The 23,412-nt window shown below is 33.3% G+C and overlaps 1 protein-coding gene and 1 long non-coding RNA gene across 2 annotated transcripts; both read right to left on the minus strand.

Moving 5' to 3' along the window:
• Positions 1 to 1,176: 1,176 nt before the first annotated feature.
• Positions 1,177 to 21,425, minus strand: LOC105221067 (G protein alpha i subunit). The gene is made up of 5 exons (XM_011197727.3): positions 20,720 to 21,425; positions 3,852 to 4,323; positions 3,685 to 3,779; positions 2,479 to 2,667; positions 1,177 to 2,405 (listed from the first exon to the last, which is right to left on the minus strand). Exons 1-5 carry the CDS (start codon positions 20,838 to 20,840, stop codon positions 2,215 to 2,217), a joined length of 1,068 nt encoding a protein of 355 aa, XP_011196029.1. The 5' UTR covers positions 20,841 to 21,425; the 3' UTR covers positions 1,177 to 2,214.
• On the minus strand, positions 6,121 to 19,945 carry LOC128921401 (uncharacterized). Its single transcript, XR_008470864.1, has 2 exons — positions 6,473 to 19,945; positions 6,121 to 6,317 (listed from the first exon to the last, which is right to left on the minus strand). It is a non-coding gene; the product is annotated as an uncharacterized LOC128921401 (long non-coding RNA).
• Positions 21,426 to 23,412: the final 1,987 nt, after the last annotated feature.

Here is a 23,412-nt window from a genome sequence, read left to right on the forward strand (position 1 = left end):
TTGAAATTTTGTATTTCTTTGGGTGTTTATCTCTCTCGAGAATATTAATCCTATGATCCCTATGATTCCATAGCTCGGTGGGAAAGGGCGGCCAGTCTGGTACCGACTACTTGCTCCCAATCTTTAAATGGGAAAGAAAGTTCCGTGTAAACATAGAAAGATGGCTGGCGTAAAGATATGGCATCTACACGCAACACACTAGATAAGACAATCTTTCGAACTATCGAATTACTGCAGTCTATTTCAAGCGGATATGTTTGCTACTGGGAAAGCCGCAGAGCTAGACTAGACAAAGCTAGTACTGGATAACAACCGGCTACTCTAGAGTTAATATCTAAGTGGACGGAGTTGTCAGTAACAAGTGGATACACTTCTACTGGGTGCCGGGCCATAAAGGCATGGTGGGCAATGAGATTGTAGGCGGGATTATCAAAAGTGGTGTACAACTGTCATACGGAAATATGCGAACCAACATTGGCAAACCTTGCTTGTCTATACGATGATCTATACAGGAGCAAGGAAGATCATAACGCGCTGGAAAAATATTCCCCGGTGCAAAACAGTTAAAGCCATGTGTAATTCGATAGACCAGAAATACACAACTGTAGGAACATGTTTGGAATTCTCACCGGTCACTGTATGGTGGCGGCACACGTTTGTGAGATGGGGCTAACGGATCGAGATGACAACAGGAAATGCCAAGGCAAAGGAAACAATGGATCATCTTTGCATTGTCAAGGCAACGACTCCAATATTTTGGGGCCCCACTGTATGAAAATCTGGAAGGAGCTCAGAACCTATTAAAATTCGCGACAAGAAAATGCATCCTAAAGGATGACTACTCCTAATTAACTAGGATAAAGCACTGCATCTGGTATCGCAAAAGACCAAAACTGGTCCATGTGTGCCTTTGCCAGACTAATCTAACCTATGATTGATGTTTAGTATCATGTAGATGGCGACCGCCTCCTATATTGTTGTATGTACGAAAGAATGGAACATCCGTAAATTCAAGAAAATCACGTTGAATGTACCAGTGAGGTACAGTGAGGAATTTTTGGTTAGATGAATTCTTGAGTTAGTCAAACAGTGTTTTCGGAGTATATGAGAGTAATGCAGAGGAGTATTTGTTTGGACTAAACAGTATGAATAAATAAAAAACGCTTCAAGCAGTAATTCTAATTTAGTTGTTTATCGCATAATTTATTTTAATATATTATATAATATTTTGTACATTAAAACTAAAGTTACAAAATAAAAATCGTTTTCTTTTTCACTATCGTAAAAAAATATGTCCTAATTAAATATGATTACGATTAGTAGCAGTAGCAAGTAGACACATCACATTACTGAAAATGTCATGACAAAATTATTGCTTTTTTCGACAGCAATTATTACTGCGCTTAAAAATTGCAAATTACAAACAAAAGCTATCGTTCGGAAAATATTAATATTCGACACATTTCAGGCTCTCACGGACTGGTAGAGAAATGTAATGGAATGCACAGAGTTTCTTATATCAAACACACTAACTAATTATTGTTCATGTAAATTTGTTTTCATTTTTTTTTTCTTTTATAAAAATTGTGCTGTTAAACATTATTAATTAGTAGTTATGTATGTAAAATAATTATCTTCTTATTAATAATTAAATAATTTGTGTTTCAGTAGTATACTTCTTTTTAGTTCTTTTAGTCAATAAATATTAACATTTTGTCGCATATGAAACTCTTCTATTTGACCAGAGTAGTTTATTGTCAACTCCAGTGGAGTAATAATTAGATTTTGCAAATATTTTTTCCTACTTACATAACTAAACACAAGCTACAAATTTCAAATTGCATTCTCAAGTAGCTTTATACATAATAATACTAACACAAACGGTAAATATATATTCTTTTTTTTTTGATTTGTGCATATGCAGCAATATTCAGTGAACTTGAAATTTTACAAAAGCAAAACTACTAGTGGAAAAGTTATTACTTGAACGCATATGCCTTGTAAATATATGTAGTACCTACATCTTAGGTATGTGTAGTGGCATGGGAATGTATGGATCAATGATCTATAATGAATACCAGCGATACACCAGCGAAATGCACTGCGCAAATACATACGTACATACATATTCATGTTGTAGGCATTCGTATATGCAAATGTAGCGTGGAAAAGATTAACTTAAATGCAAACGTATCAATTAGTTTTAGTGTAATTTTAAAAAAGCCCACAATCTCTGAGATTGTTCTTAATGATAACATCGGTGACGGCATCGAAAACAAAGCGCACATTGTTCGTGTCCGTTGCACATGTTAGATGCGTATAAATCTCTTTCTGGTCTTTTCGCTTGTTCAGACTCTCGAATTTTATACGTATATAATTGGTGGCGTCCTCATAAGTGTTGGGACCTAAATTATAGAAAATATTACAATTTATTAATATTTGTTACTATAGAGCGTAATTGTTATATAAATCACTCACCTGTATATTCCGGAAAGCAGATTGTGAGTGGAGATCTTTTGATTTTTTCTTCGAATAAATCCTTTTTATTCAAGAATAATATTATTGATGTTTCCACAAACCATTTGGAATTGCATATCGAATCGAATAATTTGAGTGATTCAATCATACGATTCATTTCTTCGTCTTCGGCAAGTACTAGATCGTATCCTGTGTGAAGAGAATTGTGATTTAAGAAATATGATTTAATGAGGTGGTAATTGTAATAACGCTATTAAAAATAATTTATTTTAATTAATTTTATTTCCATTAGGTTTAACTGTTTATTTCGGAAATAAAGAACGCCGAAATTTAATAATAATTACAAAATACAGGACTCAGTTGGGTATTGGACCAAACTAATTTTTATTGGAAGATATGAGTAAAAAACTGTCAAATTTCGAAGTTAACAACTAAAATCGAACTATTTGGATTCGAAATTCGAAAAATAGACTTTTTAAAAAATTATTATTAATTACTGGATAAAATATGATCCAATCAAATCTACATTTTCCTCTTAATGCATTGAGGTATAAAAGTTTTCGGCCAAGTTTATATGACAATTGCTATGAAGGGTCCGTTATAAGGAATATCTTGTAATTAATAATTTTTTTAAATAGTTCGTTTTCGGAACCTCGAATTTAAATATTTCGAATTTAGATGCTAACTTCGAAAATCGAACAATACACTTTTTTTTACTTATGATTCAATCTCCCGGAAAAAAATAGTTTGGTCCAATACCTAGCCGAGTGTTGTACAGTGTAATTAGCCGAATTTTTCCGTTGAGGAATGTGAGAATTGAGTTCATAGATTTTGATTTAAAGAGTTAAACTTCCATTACTCGAACGTCTATAACTCGAAGTTCTCTATAAGTGTCTTGAATTGGCAATAGAATTAAAATTTTTTACAAATTACGTAACTCGGAAATTTCTCTAACTCGAAGTTTTTTTGTGGATTATTGTTATTCGAGTTATGGAAGTTTCACTGTATTTGTTTATAACCTCAACCTCAAAAAACTCAATGATTACTATTAAAATTGTAGTAAGCCCGTCAACCTACAATAAACCCATTATTCTGACTTTCGTACGTTACTTAATTTTGAATAATATTACCGAGACTCCAAACGAAAATTAAGAAAACGTTATTAAATAAACTTCGATTTCAAATCATTCATATCTTTGAACTTACCCGACAATGCGACACAAAATATGATCGCCGTAACACCTTCGAAGCAGTGAATCCATTTCTTGCGTTCCGAGCGTTGGCCACCAACATCAAACATTCTGTAAAACAAATTAAATATTAAATTAAATATTGAATAGACAAATCGGGAATGAAATTTAAAATGGACTCACTTGAAATGCATGCCTTTGCATGAGAATTGTGTCTCCACAATGCCGGTGGTCTTGACGCGTGTCCGCAGGACATCCTCTAGTGTTGGTATGTAATTTGGCTTTGAGATCTCATCCAACAGATTCAGATAATACGCAGCCGAATCGTTCAGCTGATATTCACGTGAACGTGAAAAAGACTGTTGTACACCCGCATCGGCCCAGAGTTTCTTCATGAGCAGCACAATTTCCGGCAGTAGTATACCCTCTTCCGCCGTTGAGGCATATGTGAAGAATTGACGTGCAATTTCCGTTTTCGATGGATCCGCAAAATCGATCTTCAAATGACCCATAGCACGTATGATGGCCATCATACTCTGTATGGTGTTGCTGTAGACAACGCGACGATATTGTTCGCATTCTTCTTGTGAGTAGCCCTTGTCATGGATAATTTTCATCTGTTTGACGATGGTGGATTTACCAGATTCGCCGGCGCCTAAAATGAAATGGGTTGGAAAATACAACTTTAAATTAGTAAGATTGAAAAATTTATATGGATTTTGAAAAGTAATGTAACAACAACACTTAACCCACGGAAATCAATATATTCATCGTTATGGGAAGATATCTAGCGATATTACAGTATTTCGGTTCGGAATCGCATTTAATAAAACTTTGGACGATATACACTGTAGAAAATCAATACTATAGTAGAAACATTATAAAGGCAAGAGGAAGGTCTGGCAAAATTCAGTCAAACCACTTTCGAGGCATGCTGTTAAATATAAAAGGCTTGAAAAAGTTTCAGCTATATTCTGAAGAATGGTGCTTCAGCACGGTGACGACCATAAATTTAACAAAAATAATAAAAATTTATTATAATTCCTGACCATCAATCAATTGAATATCTTCTCATCCTCATAACGATCTCAAATCATTCCAATATGACTCATGAAAGCCAATATTACAACAAAAGGAAGATAAAAGATAAATTTCAAACTAATCAAATCTGTATATTATATATGAAACACTATGGAAAGAAGGACGAAGAGTGAGCAGCAACGAAGTCATAAATAAAAGCTATCGATTTCAAAGCTGTCAGCGCTACATCTGCCACTCCCTCGTGATCGCAAATTAAACACAAACATACAAACACGAATATTTAAAAAAACAAATATGATAAAAAAGATCGTCTGCTGTAAATTTATGAATGGAGAACAAATTCCGTCAGTTTTCATGAATGAATGCAACAAATTGTCCAATTGAGAAGTTCAAAGTGTCAAAGCATAAATTTACGCTAACCCGAAGCGTAGTAAACAGAAAAAGACGACGACAACAACAAAAACAGATGACACAGCGCCAAAGTGTGGCAAAACGAGAAAAGCACACTCAAATAATAAATAAATAAGATCCATATACCAAATAGAGGAAGACTGATGTGTTCACCCTGATCATGAGACACAGCAGACACAGGCATGTGGGCGAATGTTGTTAGAGAAGCGGACACAAACAAAGGCGGCGAGAGTAATTACACCCAAATATGAAATGTGTGTTAGTCAGCAGCTTCGAAAACCCAACTGGTGGATCAGCTAATTGGATGCGCACACCCGCCCAGCTGCCCGCCTGCTGTGCACCACAAATGACAATGACTAAGCGCAGTGCTAACCGCAAATGTCAAGAATTCAGCAAACATACACTCACATATTTGGGTATAAATTTATATAAGATGAGAGACGGTATTGTATTCTGTCATTCTGATCGAATCGATCTGCAATGGCGCGCGTATTTTTAGCATTGCTAATAGAAATGACTCAATTAATTTAGCAAATTACAAATAAGAGTTATAAAGGAAGTATCTTAAACATTACGACGTAACACCCACGAGCTATGGACAACCTTGCTATAAGCCATTGATACAATGTTCAACTCATTTTTAACCCTCCAATGAATATTTATTTGACAAGTTTTGTTGACTTTCGTCTGGACGCGTGTTACCATATGTTTTGTTACCTCAAAATATAATATAATTAACATATTATTAGAGTTTTTGAGGTTAAGGGGTTAGGGGTAGTCAGAGACACAAACAAATTAGAATTATTAGTATTTTTTTTTGCTATTAAATCATCAAATTATTACAAAATGTTTTGACTTGAAGTCACGAAAATTTGACAAAAAAATTATTATTTCCAAAATGATAGCTGTTTGTGTTGACCCAGTTTCAAAATTTTCTTCTATATTTTCGAAACAAAATGAGAATTTAATTGGTATTAAAAAATCGAAATTAAAAAAAAACTTCGTCGGGTTTGAGTTTATTATGCATTCTAAAAGCTGTATAAATTTCATTACAATCTTCTGATCGGTTTTCGAGTTACAGTTGTCACCAGTTCAAAAACATAGTTTTGAGAAAAACGCAGTTAAAGTTGCACCCGGGCGTTCGTTATTTGTCGAATAACTCGTAAAGTTATAATCCGAACGAATTTTTTCAAATTTCTAGAGAATATTTTTAAGATTATACTTAACGAAAATGCAAAAAAATTGATTTTTGTTTATAATTCTGACTACCATAAACCCCTTATAATAGGCTTTATTAGGCGTGTTCAAAAAATATCGGGATTTTTTTTTTAAATACTTATTCATTCGTTTACATTAATGTAGTCGCCTTCAAAATAGTTCCACCATTCGATATGACGTAGTTATGCCGCAGGAATGTATTGTACGCCATTTTAGAATAGAGCTCGTTGTGGCTGCTATACGTCAATGTGACTTGAATAACGTTTTGGTTTCAAAGAAACAGACTGATCTTAAAATTTAAAAATTTGGGGGTTTTATAGTAAGCCCTCCACAAAACTTTTACTCTTATCAAGTTTGTGGTCGAACAAATTTACAAATGAGCAACTTGCTTATAGAAAACACAGTATAAAAGCTGCAGAGTCAGCATAACCAATATGCAATTCCATTACGCACGTACATAATATATAATTAATATTCTACATATAGTATAGTATTTATATGAATATCTGTATTTATGTTCACACCTCAGAAATTTTTCATTTGTCGGCAAAAATTCTACACAAAACAAGATCACATTTAAGCAGCTTCTTCACAGCAGAAAATTATGACAATATAATCGTGTAATGGTTTGGATCTCGGTCTCGGTTACCACAAAATGAACTACTGGTATTGCTTGGCCTACTGTACAGCGGTGCTCGCCCATCATCTACGGCTTTGTGGTAATATAGACACTAATAACAATAACAATGACAGCGACAGCGACACACGCGAAGGGCTTATTAAATTCCAGCATTATTATTATTTAATTACATGTCACGTATTAAATTGCCATACTTAACGCAATTAGCCGATGTCAAAACCGATGCCGATGCCTGAGCCGTTGCCGACCAGTCAACACAAAGTACCCAGTGAAGTATGAGTATATTATGTTTAGTAAGCGCATATTTCAGCGCCCAAGCCACAAACGAATCGACCACAACATAAATAACTACCGGATAAAGGGTCCTACAATAAGAGCCGGTAGTTAGTTGTTAGAATGGTATATGACCAAAAACGAAAACGATGAATTTGTGTCTCTGATTTTATTCAGAAAAAATTCTGGACTCCTCTTTTAAATTAATATATGAAAATTATTGTTGTTGCTGCATAAAATCTTCGGTTCCGAAACATATTTATCTGCAGGAAAATTCAGAGAATTTAGAAATTTATGAGTTTAAACGTTTATGCCCCTGTTGCAAGGCTTAGAATGAAGCTATACGTTAGTCAAATATGGCTTAAGATCATGGACCGCCCTACCTTAGATCAAGAAATACCTAAAACTATAACTGGATGAAATAGCACGATATTAATGGTTAAGTCACATGACCTCTCCGAGATATAACCATACTCTTGACACTCTCTTAGAATCACGTTCTCAAACAAAAAATGTTAGATTTAAACCAAAATGACGCGTTCCATAGCACTTAGGATTTCTGCCACTTCCAGTAAAATATACTCGCGTCAACTGAAGCACCCTGTACTTACATTGCCAGTATGCGCGTGCGAGTATCATTAGTGTGAGCTTGCGGTGGCCAATATTGCCTTCGTGCAAGTGATTGCCTCAGCACAATCAAAAGGCAACAAACTATTTATACACGTACATACATATGTATATCTATGTAAGTATGTGCGTACTTTCACTTTTGTTGTGATGGCCTGACACACGTACTCACGTACCACATTGCCGCAAATGCAAACTGACATATGTAAAATTTATTTTCTTCAGCTATCCCTACTTAGTGCTCCTCCTTCCTTGGTTTTATTACTGCTTTAGTGAGTGTTGTTGTAACACTTGTTGCTGTGTTTACAAGTAATAATCGCGCAATTTGAAGGGGGTGTGAGGAGAACTCTAGCACTATTTGTAGTTACAGTTGCGTGCAATGTATTCAAATAAAAAATGCAAATTAAAGGGATTGGAAGACTAAGAAGAATAAGCTGAGCTCATTGTAGTTGCGTGCACTTGATTGAGGTTAGGTCAGCGTGGTTGAGCGGCAACAACAGCAGCATGACTCTGCACTTGCTATGCATCTACTAATCAAGAGTGCAGAATGGACTCGGATTATAATAATCTTCACAAAAGATTGAGGTTATATTGCCCATCGTCGCACTTGACCAGTTGACCAGCTTGAAGGCGGTTATCTAGTTGCTCTAACATCTGCATTGATTTAACATGAATGGGAGTTCTTTCATCCACTTTAGTAAATATGGAAATGGGAGTAGGACGTATATATTTGATGGGTTGCATTAAATTGCATAGATCGCGAATAACAAATGTGATATCTTCCATGACTTCCAAATAAAAAAATCGTCGATCGAGAAATTTTGATTAGTACCAGTGAACCTAATAATGGCTTACACAAGTTGAGTTAAATGTCTTTCCATCTGAGTTGAGAATCCAGTCTATATATATGTATGTAAATAAATAATATCATAGCTTTTAAAAGTGAACTTTTTATCTTTATAAAAATAAAGGGGTTTTCAATAGGCCGCTACAAAAGTAGACCGATAGACAGCAAACGACGCCATATTATTTTCCGCTCTTTTGACATTTCTCTTCAGTAAGGTTTGCCATTTCATGGAAAAATATACGATCCAACAACGAGTTGAAATTATTAAAATTTACTAACGAAAGTCGGAGTCAGTGGCCTCAACTTTAAGAGCGCTACGTCCTATTTTTGGTCGCAATAATCGTCCTGCCAGATCAACCACTGAGCGTCTAGTGGGAAAATATGAATCCACAGGCACAGTACATAATGTGCCTGTGCCAATGAGACAATGAAGTGCCCGTATTGTCGAGAATATTGCGCATCAATTAAGGAAGACCCAAATAAGTACCTCACACGTCGTTCTCAAGCGCTGGGCATCTCTGTTACGTCGTCGTGGAGATTTTGTGAAAAGATATTGGCCTACATCCTTACAAGATCAAATTAACGCAAGAGCTGAATCCGCTTGACCACCAGAATCGAATGTTCGTAAAGCAACAACTTGAAAATGATCCAGATTTTCATCGAAAATAATCTTCAACGAAGCTGAATGGCTTCGTCAATAAGCAAAATATGTATTATTGGCCAGACAGCAATCCACACGTACTCCATCTGTGAATGGGAATCGCTACCGCTCAATGATAACCGAATATTTTTGACCAAAATTGGATGAAATGGACTTGGACAATATGTGGTTCCAAGAGAACGGCGTCACAAGCCTCACAGTGAAAATCACAATCGATTTATTGAACACCAAATTTGGCTAAGGGTTATCTCACTAAATGGCCCAGTCAATTGGCTGCCTCGGTCGTGAGATTTGACGCAGTTAGACTATTTCCTTATTCTCTTATTGAAAAATCAGCTTTTGAAGTTATGAATAAAGAAGTTTCCAAAACACTCTTTTCGAAAATGTTTCTACATCACAGACTAGTATCCGGTTTGTGGATCTCTACTCAAGGTTCTTCAAAAGTATAATCCATTAAGTTTGTAACTCCCCAGGCAGAATTTATTTTGAATTGGTGTCATCCTCGTAATTACATTTATATGCACAGTATGATTAATGTAATTCGTCCAACAATTGCGTAAATTTAAAAAAATTTTCAAGCAATTCGTGTTATTATGCAATTTGGTGAAAGAAAACAATGAAAAAAGTCTTATCTCATTATGTATTGCTTATGGCGCTCACACAATGTACAAATTTAGTTATGTTGTTTGAATATGGCAAAGCGAAAAAAACAACAACAACAACACAAAAAACAAAAGCAATGCAAATACAAACAAAGCACATGGAAAATACTGATAATATTGGCATCAAATGTCGATAAAAGAAATTACAACATAAACAAATGTATAAAAGTACAACAAAAACAAAAGCCAACACATTTTTTGTTGTAGCGCCAATAAAAGATTACTCGCCTGATTACTTAAGTGTGTGCATTCATGTTGTGAAGAGCGAACAAATTGTGCATGCGTTATGCGTACAGATATATATGTAAGTATGTATGTATATATTGTAATTTCGAATATAAATTGGAAGACATTTAGGTTTTGTTGAAAGCATGCCGAAGTGTTGCAATTAGTACTTTACTTTTGCTTTCCACTTAGAAATCTATTTTACTCGTCAATTTATATACAAAAACAACGATAAAAATATTTAAAATAGTAACTGAAAATCTCAGCCTAAAATTCCTAAAATATATTTCCGAGTCAAAGTTCCACAAAAAAAAATCAAAAGTAGCACATTCCATTAATTACCGCAACACAACTTAGCTTCAAAATTCAGAATTTTTACAAGTGGATCTCCAACTGCTTTCATTCAGCAGCAGAAAGAAAAAAGAATTGTGTCAAAGCTTTGCTTGAGCGTTATTCATTGACTTTTAAGTCACAAAAAAAAACTTAACAAAGAAAAAATTAAAAGAAAATAGTTGCATAATTTATTGCTATATTACAATACTTCGACAAAGCACCGTTAACTGCGTTAACAATAGGCGTTCAAGTGGCAAACAATAAGCCGCCAAGTGGCTCCAAAGTTACCGGCTTCAAAGTTTGAGAGCAAACAATAAATAAACACGAATATATTATGCATAAATAATGCTCTCGATACAGTAACAGAGCGCTTATTTATATACATACATACATAAATATAGCAAATATTTATGTATACTATTAATATTAATGAGCAATCATTGCTGACCCAGCTTTTAGGTCAGCTGATGACATGTGTTATGCATGTGCGGTGTCATTTACCCCGGTCAATTACAGTCGGCATTTCGGTTACACGCCTACTTTTGAGCAGATAATGCTTGTAATTTGTAATCAATATGAGCTGATATAGAGTGAGAGTGCGCGAGAGAGCTATCACAAAACCATTTCGCAGCATTACAATACTGTTTTAAATCTTGCTCACTGTTGTCAATTGCTTTCTCTGCTGGGTTTTTTGCGATTTACTCTTATCTCACCTCACTAGCGGAAATGTATACATTAATCGTTGTCTATCGCACTCATATATATAATAAATACATGCCCGGTCTACAACGCGCTTCAATACTTATGCAACATTACAAAGTTATTTACAAAAACCTTCGCATCACTTGCCATGGAATTGGCCTATAAAATAATAAAGATAATAATTACCGCGTTGCTAACTTAATACATATGCATTACTTATCTTGAGTTGGAAAAATTATATTAAATACATATCATTTCGACTTGACGCTAATAAATTACTTATAGTTGAAGTAGTCATTATCATTTTATCGGAATGTCTGTGTCATCTGATGATTACTGACGCAAAATTATCTATAAAATACAGTATAATTCACTCTCTCTATGCTTCTCACTAGCGATACTCTTTTGGAACAAGAATTGTATAAATCACGGAAAACCGTTACTTTCAATTATAATCAGTAAATCAGCTGACTTTTATTTATTTGATAACTAATATACAATATTTTCTACACACATACACATATTACTACAAATGTTGATCTAATTAAAAGAATTAATTAAAGAAAAAAAACAATCCCATTTTTTAAATTAATTTAATGTTCATGGATCGTATATTACTTTGCCGTTATGTGCTTTATGTACATACATATTTATATGTAATTATGTATGTATGTACGTGTATCGATAATGGCTGGTTGGAGTTGGGAGCGATATAATATATTTATCAATTCACACCAGTATTAGTAACGGTTTAATTTATATTCCCCTTAAGTGTGCTTAAGTGTTGTGCAATTTCTGGGAATACTGGTATTGCGTGATATAAATACATACATAAAAAATATAAATGTAAACAAATAATAATAATTAATAAATATAAGTAAAAAAATAAAATAAATAAAAAATTTAAATATTGCGAGCCAATTCATATTATGTTAAATAAAAGATTAATCTGAGAGGTGAACGATCTGAATTGAAATTGTGAAATTTTTATTGAAAATTTCCGAAAGCTCAGCCGTTGGTACTTCATCTCCCTGGACATCTAAAATACATGTTCTTACCATGTACATCATAACACATTATTGGTTCATTTAGAATAAAAAAATATTTTGATAGTACATGGCTAAATCTCGTTATTGAACGTAGCAAAAAAAAAAACAAAATATTATAATTTGAAATTTTGACAGAATATTAACAAAAAAAAACTCAAAATATTAATTGTCATAAAACATAAATCCTTTGTTCAATAATTTTGAACAAAATCGTTTCATAACTTCTAAAGATATCGTCACCACCGATTTAAAAAATTAGTTTTAAGATAAATTGGTTTGAAGTTTTAAATTGAAACTGACATGGTTGAATTGGGAACATTTCCCAAGGGTCTACATATCTCATAGAATATTACTCAGATGAATTTGAAATTTTTGAATAATATTTTAACATATTGATTGTACTATTAAATAAGAAACAATTTTTTTCCAAATTTGGAAACCCACCCATTAGGAGAGAAAATATCACTAACTCTCATCTAATACTGATGTTATTAAGAAATACAAAATTTTATTTTACTGTTTTTAAGCTAAATTTATTATGCTTGTGCCCTAGAGTTTATATCCTCTCATTAAAACCATAAAACTCATTAATTAGTATTTAGAATTCTGCCATGAATAAGCGCTAATCGAATAAAATGCCATCGTCATTTGTTTTAGGACTAAATCTTCAGGCAATATATCTTGCAAGCAAGTAACAAAGTTGTGATTCTATATGATTCATTCTTATGCAATCCGACTGATTGGATTTTCTTTATTACGAGCGTTACAAAGCCTTTAATATCGCGGGTCCCCGCTTTCAAGTACCAATAATGTGTTCCAAAACTCAATCTTTTCCACGTTCGCATTCAAGACACTACTTTATGACGAAATTCGGCCGATAGAAGAAACCCAATTCTCTATATTTATTGCAATGACTCATAACAAAATGACAAATTACTCAATAATTAGAAAAAATATAATCGCTTCATTCCTAATAGGCTTTCGATACCGTTTCTGGTTTTTCACTAGATAAGGAGAGTTAATTATGGAATTAAGGCATTGGTGTTATCGAAAATAATTCGAATTAGTTAAGGAATAAGAAATTATAAGAGCGATTGTACTATTGATAATCTTAAATGATAAATATCGAACGAATAATCAAAGATACGATTTATTTTCATACATTTTTTTTGTATTCGTAAATTGTTTGAATTGTCATCCGATGTATCGTTGCTGTTAAATAATAACAGATGTCTTGCCAATTTATGGTATTTTGTGGAACTGGCAATGTTCTAATTTCACACATAATCCATTACCACTCTAAAAAAAAGTCAAAAATGTAAACCGTTAGGTGAATAAAACTATGTGACTCAGTGAAAAAATTTAATAAAAGAAGAAGAATAAAAAATTAAGTAGCGTACTTATTAATTTGGTCATGTACCTATAAACATACATATTTACATACATACATATGTATTACAGCACTTCACTTCAATTATAAATTGTTATTCATTAATTAAGTAAAAGCGATAGCAAACCTAACCTAAGTTTAATAAACAATGAGTGAGTAATTTCACTTTCCAGCGAAGGCGTCTACTTGTTGTGGTGACAATGCTAACTGACGGGCTGATTGTAAATCGCACCGGCGGCACGTCGCCGGCATACAAACTAATTTGTTTTTACTTCAGTATGATTAACAAACGATTATAAATAAATATGTATCTAAATATAGAAAATTCAATATTAGAAAAATTAAGTAATAATGAAAAAAACACACGTCTCAATTAAAGTTAATGCAGGAAAATAAATATACATTACATAATATATTTTCTGGAAAAAAATGATCGAATATACATACATACATACATATTCATAAAAATTCTGTTGTCACAAATTTCGTTCGTTTCGTAAGCGTTTGGCACCAGCTGTTGCGGACTTACTCATTTATGCGAGATGCTGAGTGGTGATTTACATAAAATTTGCGCCATTATTTGTTGTTGTTATGGAGAAAAAATTCAAACAATGCCAAGCACTTATCAATACTCCATTATATTCCCTCAACGTCATTCATTTATGTACATTTGTGTGTATGTGTGTGCGCATATTTCCGTGTATTTCTTATCAATATTGGCATTTCACTCTCCTCTGCCTTCGATTTTGCTGACTTGTGAATGCCAAGACAACTGAGCAAATAAGCATATTGATTTGCTTTATAGATACGCATACAAACATAGTTAAATACATACAAACATACAAATGTATATATTGTTGATTAAATAGCTTAGTCCGAAATGCATTAAATCAAAATAAGAAAAAAGGGTTCAATTGAGTGCTGATTTTGCTCAACGTTGCCTCATATTATGGGTGTACATTATATGTTATGCATATATATTTAAGTCCAAAAATATATTTATACAGTTGCATAGCCACTCACCAGCTGGTATTGACAAAGTTCTTCTGAATTCAATCAACTTTTTTAGGATATGACTCTACCTTTCGACCTTAATCTCCAAGAAAAATTAATACAAATATACTTATATATGGCAGCAAAAGAACTAGTTATACATTGAACCTTAACGCTCGAATTCGATACCTTAACCACAGAGAATAATGTATAATGTTAAGAGAAACTGTACTTGTTTGTACCCAGAATTCAAGTGACCTAATTTGCTAAGAACTGAATATGTTCTATATATGGTATTAATTCTATTAATAACTCTTTAAAACAAGTCTCCTTGTCGATTGTTGTTAGAAATAACTAGAAAAATTCAATCGCTTTTCATTTAAAGTGTTCTCTATAAGATTTACACATGAGCTTCTGTAAACGAACCCGAAACTAAACCACTGCGACTGTTTATATGCTACAAGATGAGTCGAAGAAAATTATGACATTAATGTCTACGTTAGCCCAAGATTAGGAAACTTAAATGGTCAACTCTGAAATATTTGTTCAAATTTTCAAAAAGAACGACTTAGAAATAACTTGATCCAACGATTTTTTACGTTATTTATAAGTTTTAGTACAAATTTCGATTTTCAACTCCAGGGGACAAACGTTTCTAACCTTAAAACATAAAAAAAACAAGCCTAGCTGAATAAGCAACTAAGATTATTCCATTACAATCTATTATTTCATTGGTTTTAGCAACAGTCAGGATCTATTTCACAGATCAGACAACATGGATCTAGGGAGACCTCTAACAAAAGGCGGTCTTCGTGATGGCAGGAAAAACTAAGGTTGCCAGCATTCAATAAAAATGGCGCTTCCAGCGCTAATTGTGGAGCAGACTCTTTATAGCATTGTAACCAATTTATATACTCATAAAATGATATTTATAAACTAAACAAATATATATTTGAATATTAAATTGGCACTCAACCGACTTATTTTAAATTAGATCTTTGCACAGGCAAACACACACTCATTCATAATTTCCATATTAGCTCAACAAGTGGTCACCCTAAATAAATAATGCTCATTTAGTTTTGCGGAGCGAGGGTGCATTAAGTGCATGCATAACGGAATTTATGTTTGCCGCACATAAATAAAAGTAAACCAGAAACCAAATAGCAAAAAACGACGACTTCCTCGTGCAACAATTGCGAAAATACAAATAAATTGAGGCTAAATAATATGGGTATGTATGAAGACGAAAAGCATAAGAGAAGTGGACCAAAATATGACAATTTTATTTAATAGTGAAAAATAAAAATGTACAGGAAGACAATACAAATGCTTGGGTATTAAACTGAAGCCCTTTCTTAACCAAAAAAAATTTAATTATTTAAGACTGCTAAAAATAATGATTCGTTCAACATTTCGGAGTTATTTTATAAATGAAACGTATTTAAAAACGCGCCCCTTTTGCTTGCTTAATAATGCCTTTAGTTGTAGAGGGTTAGGTTAGGCCGGACCTACGAAGTGTATGAGCGTTAAGTGAAGCAATTCAATGAGGATGAAATGAACTATAAAGTACCACTGTATCTGTAAATTTCTGACATATATACATTGCATACACACATACTTATGGATGTATTGAATCCAACTGAAGATCTGTAATTTCACTTACAAACACCCGAAACAATGCAAAAATTAAAGTTGGTGTGGGAGATAGATACTATATACATACATATACATGCGAATTAAATTGATGCATATAATTTAATCCAAAACAAAGCGAAATACATCATAGATATGTATGTGTATGTGTGTTATTCCAAAACAAGCCTGACATTCAACGCTGTCAAGCAAAGCTTTGCGGCATTTACGCTTTGAGGTCGGCATCCACAACAAAAGCAGTCACAATTGTGTTGCAGATATACTCTATGGTATAAACATAGTATATATGTATGTATGTATGTATGTGTAGGTAAATTAGTTGATATGCTGGTGTGGCGCATTTTCATTTAATGTCAATTTATGTGTTGTGACGATTGTGTCAGCCTCAATGATGCTGTTTAAAAATACAAAAAACAATAGCACTTCAAGTAGGCAAATTAAACTCGTTTAGTTTTGTCACGCCCTTAAATTTGTACATCATAACTTGCAATTGAAGACGACTGTCCAATGTTTTCAGTCTATTTAATACTTTAATGACTCGCCAAATCTGCGAAAAATGTCATGCGATGTCGAAAGTTGGATGATATATAGCTTGTTTTGAAGACAAAATCGGAGTATTCAGAAGAATGAATCTGCATGTTCACATTTGGAAACAAACCAACTACGTACTAACCTAGTTCTATATCTAATATCCAAGACCTCATATAACTCACAATTAGTAGTCAAAAGAAGGTGACAGATAAACAACCTATCAAATAGGCTACCCTCTTATTAACATATAGAATTAAAGCTCTCGTCTTAAAGTTCTGGAACCTATAAAAATTTTGATTTAATGGTCTCCCTGGCTTGGAAACTGAACTAAACAATCCAAATCTTGGAAAAACAAGTGGTTTCTGGAAAAATATTAGTTTGATTACATACATCTTTTTCGAAACATTTTTGTGTTTTCGCAAATTCAAACTAAAGAAAAGTACTCCACTCAGTCAATTTATACTATAGTAAGCAATTTAATTCGATTTCGCAACAAATGAAATACTATATTTCATTATATATATATCTATGTATAAACATACAAACATAACTACTCACTTATAAGGTTCATATTTCCTCGCGAGTTACTTATGCTGTTACTTACTTATATTGCATTTTTACCGTATTAAGTACGAGCCAAGTATACTCGTGCATACATATACACACAGTCATAAGCTATTTACATAAAAAGTCGTTTACCTAGTCGTGGCTACGGTTGTAATTTGTATACGTACACGTAATTAGCTACATTCACGGCAAATCTCAGCTGTGCTTCTTTCAAAGTAATCCATTGTTTGGCTGCTGGTTAAAAGCAACAACAAAAAGAAAAAAAAACAAAAGGAAAGCTGTAATAATTAAATAGTCAAACAAACTTCTACGCCACACTATCTAATCTCCCCTTGAACCATTTTGAGGTCAATGAAATTAAAGCAAAGTTGGTAAACTCCTGACAAGATCAACAGTTTGTCACGCTGACACCTTCAACACAGAAAATTTCATAATTCATGTGCGTTCATAAAAAGTAACTGAAGGCGTCACATAAAAAAAGAGCCGCCAAATCGCCATTTACTTAAGATTTATCTGAGCAACAATAAAAACACAACAATGGTGCGACATGAAAGCGACGGCGGCCGCGTTTTTCCATAGTAAATGTATGAGCATGCATTTGAGTCATACTAATGACGTTCTCGAGGGGATATTTCGGCGGCTGTAGCAAATGTAAAAACAAAGCAGCACAACATAGAGCGTATGATGAAGGAATTCTTCTGCTTCTGACCAGTTAGTGACGCATTCCAAGATTAAAAGCCATTTCATTTGTGCTGTTTCACTGCAACGTTTCACTTTGCCTCCTCGTCTACACTTGATGTTGTGCAAATGGATGTATGTATGTATGTTTTAAAATATGCAATAAATGTTATAGAAATATTAAAGTTGTAGATATTGTTTTTGTTTTTGCTACTTGGCAATGAAATATTTAATTTTCGTTGTTTATCTTATATGTTCAACTGAATTAAACAACAATACGTCTCTACAGGAGGCATAAACAAGTGAATTTTTATAAGTATGTTTTACAGTGTTGGAAAAAATAAAAAAATTGAGAGATTTTATAAATAACGAAGTGATCCATGATTGGATCAAATTTTTTGAAACAAATCTAACAGCAGTATAAATGTTGTTGTTAGGTCTATATTGTATAGTCTCGAAGCCATATAAAACTGAAGCACCGATATTTCCAAAATCTGTTTGCAGTCTTTCTAATTCCATTCGAAGTACACAAATTTAATCAAATAAAAAATATACGTCATATTAAAAATAATATTTCAATAATTTTTCTGACTTTCCACAACACTGTAGCTCCATTATTAAAAAAAAATACTTAAGTTGTACTAATGTAGTTATGTATGTGTATTTGAAGCGTGTGAACACCTTTTTTATAGTGCATTGTGTTTTGAGAAATAACCAGCTGTTGTTTTTTTTTACTTGAACATCATTCACAAAACACAGCTGAGGTCAAAGTTGACGGTTGTACATATTTAATTACTGTTACAAATGTGTTGGTATGTAGCAGCATGTCAAAGAAAAACAGGTGAATAGTTAGTTGTGCGATGTGAAATTTTATTGCAGAAGATGGTACAGCTGAGCAAAACTACTTTTGTATGTGCGTATGAAAGTTTATCACCGTATTAATACATACTAATGACGGTGTATTTGGGGAAGAAATTAAAAGGGCATTTGTTGTATTCTTTACATTTTCTTAAAAAAAAAAAATAGTTCCAATTGTAACTAATGTGTAAGGGTTTCTATGGGCCCCAATGAATGTATTTAGGTTTGACATTTTAATCATGCAATTAATGACTATTTTTCCAATACACTTCCGGATTATACATAACTGATAAATAATTACATGTGGATATGCTGAAGGTCTTATAAAGGAAGACTAATAAAAATTAGACCCCTGTAAAAATCAAATTTGATAACTAGAATAAAATATATTTCTATTTCAAATTTATACTAGCTCCTGGCGCTCCAGATACATATTTTAACTATTTTTTATTTCTAATATGTATTGAAGTTATCCTTTACATTACAACATATGTACATATATACACTATTTCAAAACTTATTTACTTTAAAATTTTTATTTTAATTCTAAACAATTATTTTCTAAAAATTAACTACATTGTTATCATCTCAACATCTCGCGTAGTTATACGCTTACTAATCTTATACGGAAGCAGTTTGATAGAATTATTTACTATTCCAACTAGAATTTATAGCAAAGTCAAGCTTTTTGTTTAACAACATAAATGCCTAGAAATGCGTACATGTTTATGACGGTTGTTTATTAGACTTAAGTGGCTTATTGTTTATAAATACGCGTGATTTACGTGACATTTTCATTCTTTTAACTTTTTTATTATAAATGTGATTACCGCAGTTAAGAAACATTGAAATAACAGTGCCCGCGTTAAAGGATACGGCTTCAATTTTCACTCGTATCCATATGTATTTTAGGTATCTTCATAATTATATCATTAAGGCTTTAAAAATGTCATCAAACAACAAAATTCGATTCTTGAGACTTTTTAAGGGTCAAGGACCCACTCTTGTTGCCGGGTATGCACTAAATTTTATACTACATTGTATCGAATTGCATCGGTACATTTACGTGCATACATACAGACATGTACATGTACATATGTAGCTATGTCGGCAGTTACGTGCTAACACCGTTGGCAGTATGAACATGCATAATTTTATGTCTGCTGTACTAAGCATACGCAAGCGCAACGCTGCAAAATAAACGAGAAAAAATTAAAACGGCTGCGAGACGAGACACAACATTTTCACCACACACACCTTTTTCACACAGGTAGAAAATGTGTGAATTTCCCCACACACGCTGTGCTGCAAACACAATAACAACAAACGTACTTATATACGTGTGTGTGTATGAAACTCTCCCCTCACTTTCAACATGATTACAACGCGACGACTACAGAAACAACAACAAAATATTGCAACAAAAAAGATCCCCTGCCGCCGGGCGACAGTCTTAATGCTTTTAGACATTTTCCAAAGCCAAATAAGCTGAAATAATTACTAAACAATTTTCTTCGAACTAAAGTAAGCATGGGATTCTCTGACATTTAACTATTACATTTGCTTAATCAACAGAGCGATAACGACTAAAATTAAGCAGAAAGTCTATTGAAATATGCCAGCAGTGAGCATTATTTCAAAAATTAATAAATAGTAATCATTATTGGTAGAAATTCATATAAAACATACCCAAAAGCAGCAGTTTCACCTCTGCAGCCGCACGCTCTGCATCCCTTTGCAGCACCCGATCGATGTTCTTCGAATGTTCCACCGCCTCCTTATCGCGCGACGTACTCACAGCGCAACCCATTTTTTATTGAATTTTATTTAACTTTTTTTCTGCTAGTTGGTAGCACTTTAATGTGACACTTTACACTTCACCAACAGCCACGGATTTTGCACCGAAACTATGCAAACCACAGAGATCACAAATAAATGATTTATGGTTGAACTACGCCAGCCACCAAGTATTCACAAAACACAGTTACGGATTGCGAATTGCAATTAGGCCTTCGCGTGTAAACTTGTCGATTTTTGGTCAGTTTTTTTTTGTTCACCAACTGCTCTTTCACGGACGCACGCGATGATTCTTTTCCTTTCTTTTTCACTGTCGCGTCTGCGCAAATCCACTTTCCTTGGTGCTTCAACCAGCCAATTAACTGCACTTTGCTATATTTCACTATTGAACACCTTAGGTTTTCACTTTCTTATTGAATTTTGTTGTAATTTTTATTTTCAATTGCAAATGCACACAATTACTTTATTTGCCAGTGCAGATTGTAATTTATGATTCACCACTTGAATATTCCTTTTGCTTCTTCACGCACAAATAAAATTTTCAATCCATCCGCTAGTTTCACACCACACTACTATTTGGTCAAATGTTTGCGTTGAACTGTCGATCGGCAAGAGTGTTGGCAACACGGCAGGGTAAAAAATGTGCCCCATGGTGAATATAAAGGTGTTGGTGAATGGAGTTTTAAAAAGTGACTGTTTCTTAATAAATATTTGCAACTTAATCATTGACTATGCATAATATACATTATTTAAATATTTGTGGTTATTTTTGCTTATTCAAATTTGTAAAAAATGGTTTAAATTTTTCTTCTTTTAAAATTTCAATTATTCTCACACACTCTTGACATTCGTATAGTGTTGGCATTACTGCTTGTTGCTTTTGACAATATTTTTCACCACTGCATTTTTTTTGGTTTGCTTTGAATGTTTGAAATTGATATACATATGTTCGATTTGAAAAAAACGATTTGGTATTAATTTAAAATTTAATGTTTTTTATTAATTTCAAAATACTTTAAGAAATCTTTAAAAAATCTATACGCACACCTTCGCGCAAGTGGTGAACTCATGAAAGGTTGTGTTCTTTGTTGAAATGCCTATGCTGCTGAAAATGGTGATTGTATATGCTGATATAGCAAAGCTAGCTGCTGTTCGGCGGGTTGATCGTGTTCATTAAATTGGTGGAATTTAAAACTATATTCAAATAATTTAAAGCGGATTGAACGTTTGAAGATGTAGAGCTTTTTTGGGATTTTGTTGGAGTTATATTAAACTTACGATTCAAATCGGATTATTGTCACTCCTCTAATATTATTAATATCCTATGAAATATATATTTTTTAGTTTTTGCTTAATAAAACTAGATAAAGAGCAATGAATTGGATGATCCAAAGTGCTACCAATGTAAACCTTGGCTAATTTGGACAACATGCCTAGCTAGCGTAGCCGCTGTCTTTTTATTCGCTGAACTATGTCATTGTCATCATATAGCTCATACAGCTCATCGTCCTATCGCGTGTGATATTCGCTATTACCAATGTTCAAAGAACCATAAATCATCCGCAAAATCTTTCACTCGAGAACTCCTGCCCATTCCATTTGAATATATGTACTCCAGAATATATGTACAGAACGTTGAAACCGTTCGTATGTTCGCCACTTCTGAACTTCCAGTGCTCTACAGTACAGTTTTGCTCGTTACACTAAATTTGAACTAAGTAGGTTTTTTATTTGATTAGATTTCGTAAAACCTAGAAATAAACGATTATTTACTTTTTTGATTAAATATTTTAAAACTATAACAATTTGGCATGGGTTAGCGGTAATTTTAATTAAGTGGTTTTCCGGCCACTAAAATTGTTAGTCAGTAAAAATTAGCTTTGAACATTGAACCGCTCTAAGTGCTCTTCAAAAAAATTGGTTTTGGGGCCACCGTTAAAGAGAAGAAAACTGCTCTATATAATCAAAATATTAATGCGCGTCTAAAGCTTATTTAGAAAAATAAAAATGGGTTCGGGGAAGACTGGAAAAAATATATGGTCGGATGAAATAAATAAGAAATCAAAAATTAATAATTTCTAATCAGATGATAATCCATAATACTGGCGTTGAATTTCAACGACAACATGTGCGATGGACTGCATAACATGATGATCATGGTATGGGAATGTTTCACTTGATCGAACATTGGTCCGTTAGTCAAAATTTCTGGAATTATGAAAAAAGAAAACTACTTAGATATTTTGCTGTCAAATTTATCTGATTTTATGGACAATTGTCTTATCCAAAGGAAGAAATCATTTTCCAACCGGATATCGATTCGAAGGACACTGCCAGAATTGTTACTCGATGATTTCCATAACAACGATTTCAACTCATCCAATGTTCAGCATAAAGTCCTGACCCTAATCCGATTGAGAATTTGTGGGCTATTGTAAAGAGGAGACTGTACATTTACCGAATAGAGCCGAGCAATTTTGAGGAGCTATGGATCAGATTACAAGTCGAATGAAGAACCATACCAAAGGATATATTAGAAAATTTAGTTGAAAATATGTCGAGACGCAAATGCCTTTATCCCAAAT

Source organism: Zeugodacus cucurbitae, chromosome 4 (assembly GCF_028554725.1).
Source record: "Zeugodacus cucurbitae isolate PBARC_wt_2022May chromosome 4, idZeuCucr1.2, whole genome shotgun sequence".
NCBI classification, from domain to species: Eukaryota; Metazoa; Arthropoda; class Insecta; order Diptera; family Tephritidae; genus Zeugodacus; species Zeugodacus cucurbitae.

Bases quoted from the DNA above. Each gene is read 5' to 3' on its own strand.
- LOC105221067 (XM_011197727.3), bottom strand. From the start codon at position 20,840: ATGGGTTGCGCTGTGAGTACGTCGCGCGATAAGGAGGCGGTGGAACAT. The intron at 3,780-3,851 runs GTGAGTCCATTT...TTTGTTTTACAG, and splicing joins TGCAAAGGCATGCATTTCAA to AATGTTTGATGTTGGTGGCC. The intron at 2,406-2,478 runs GTGAGTGATTTA...TCTATAATTTAG, and splicing joins CTGCTTTCCGGAATATACAG to GTCCCAACACTTATGAGGAC.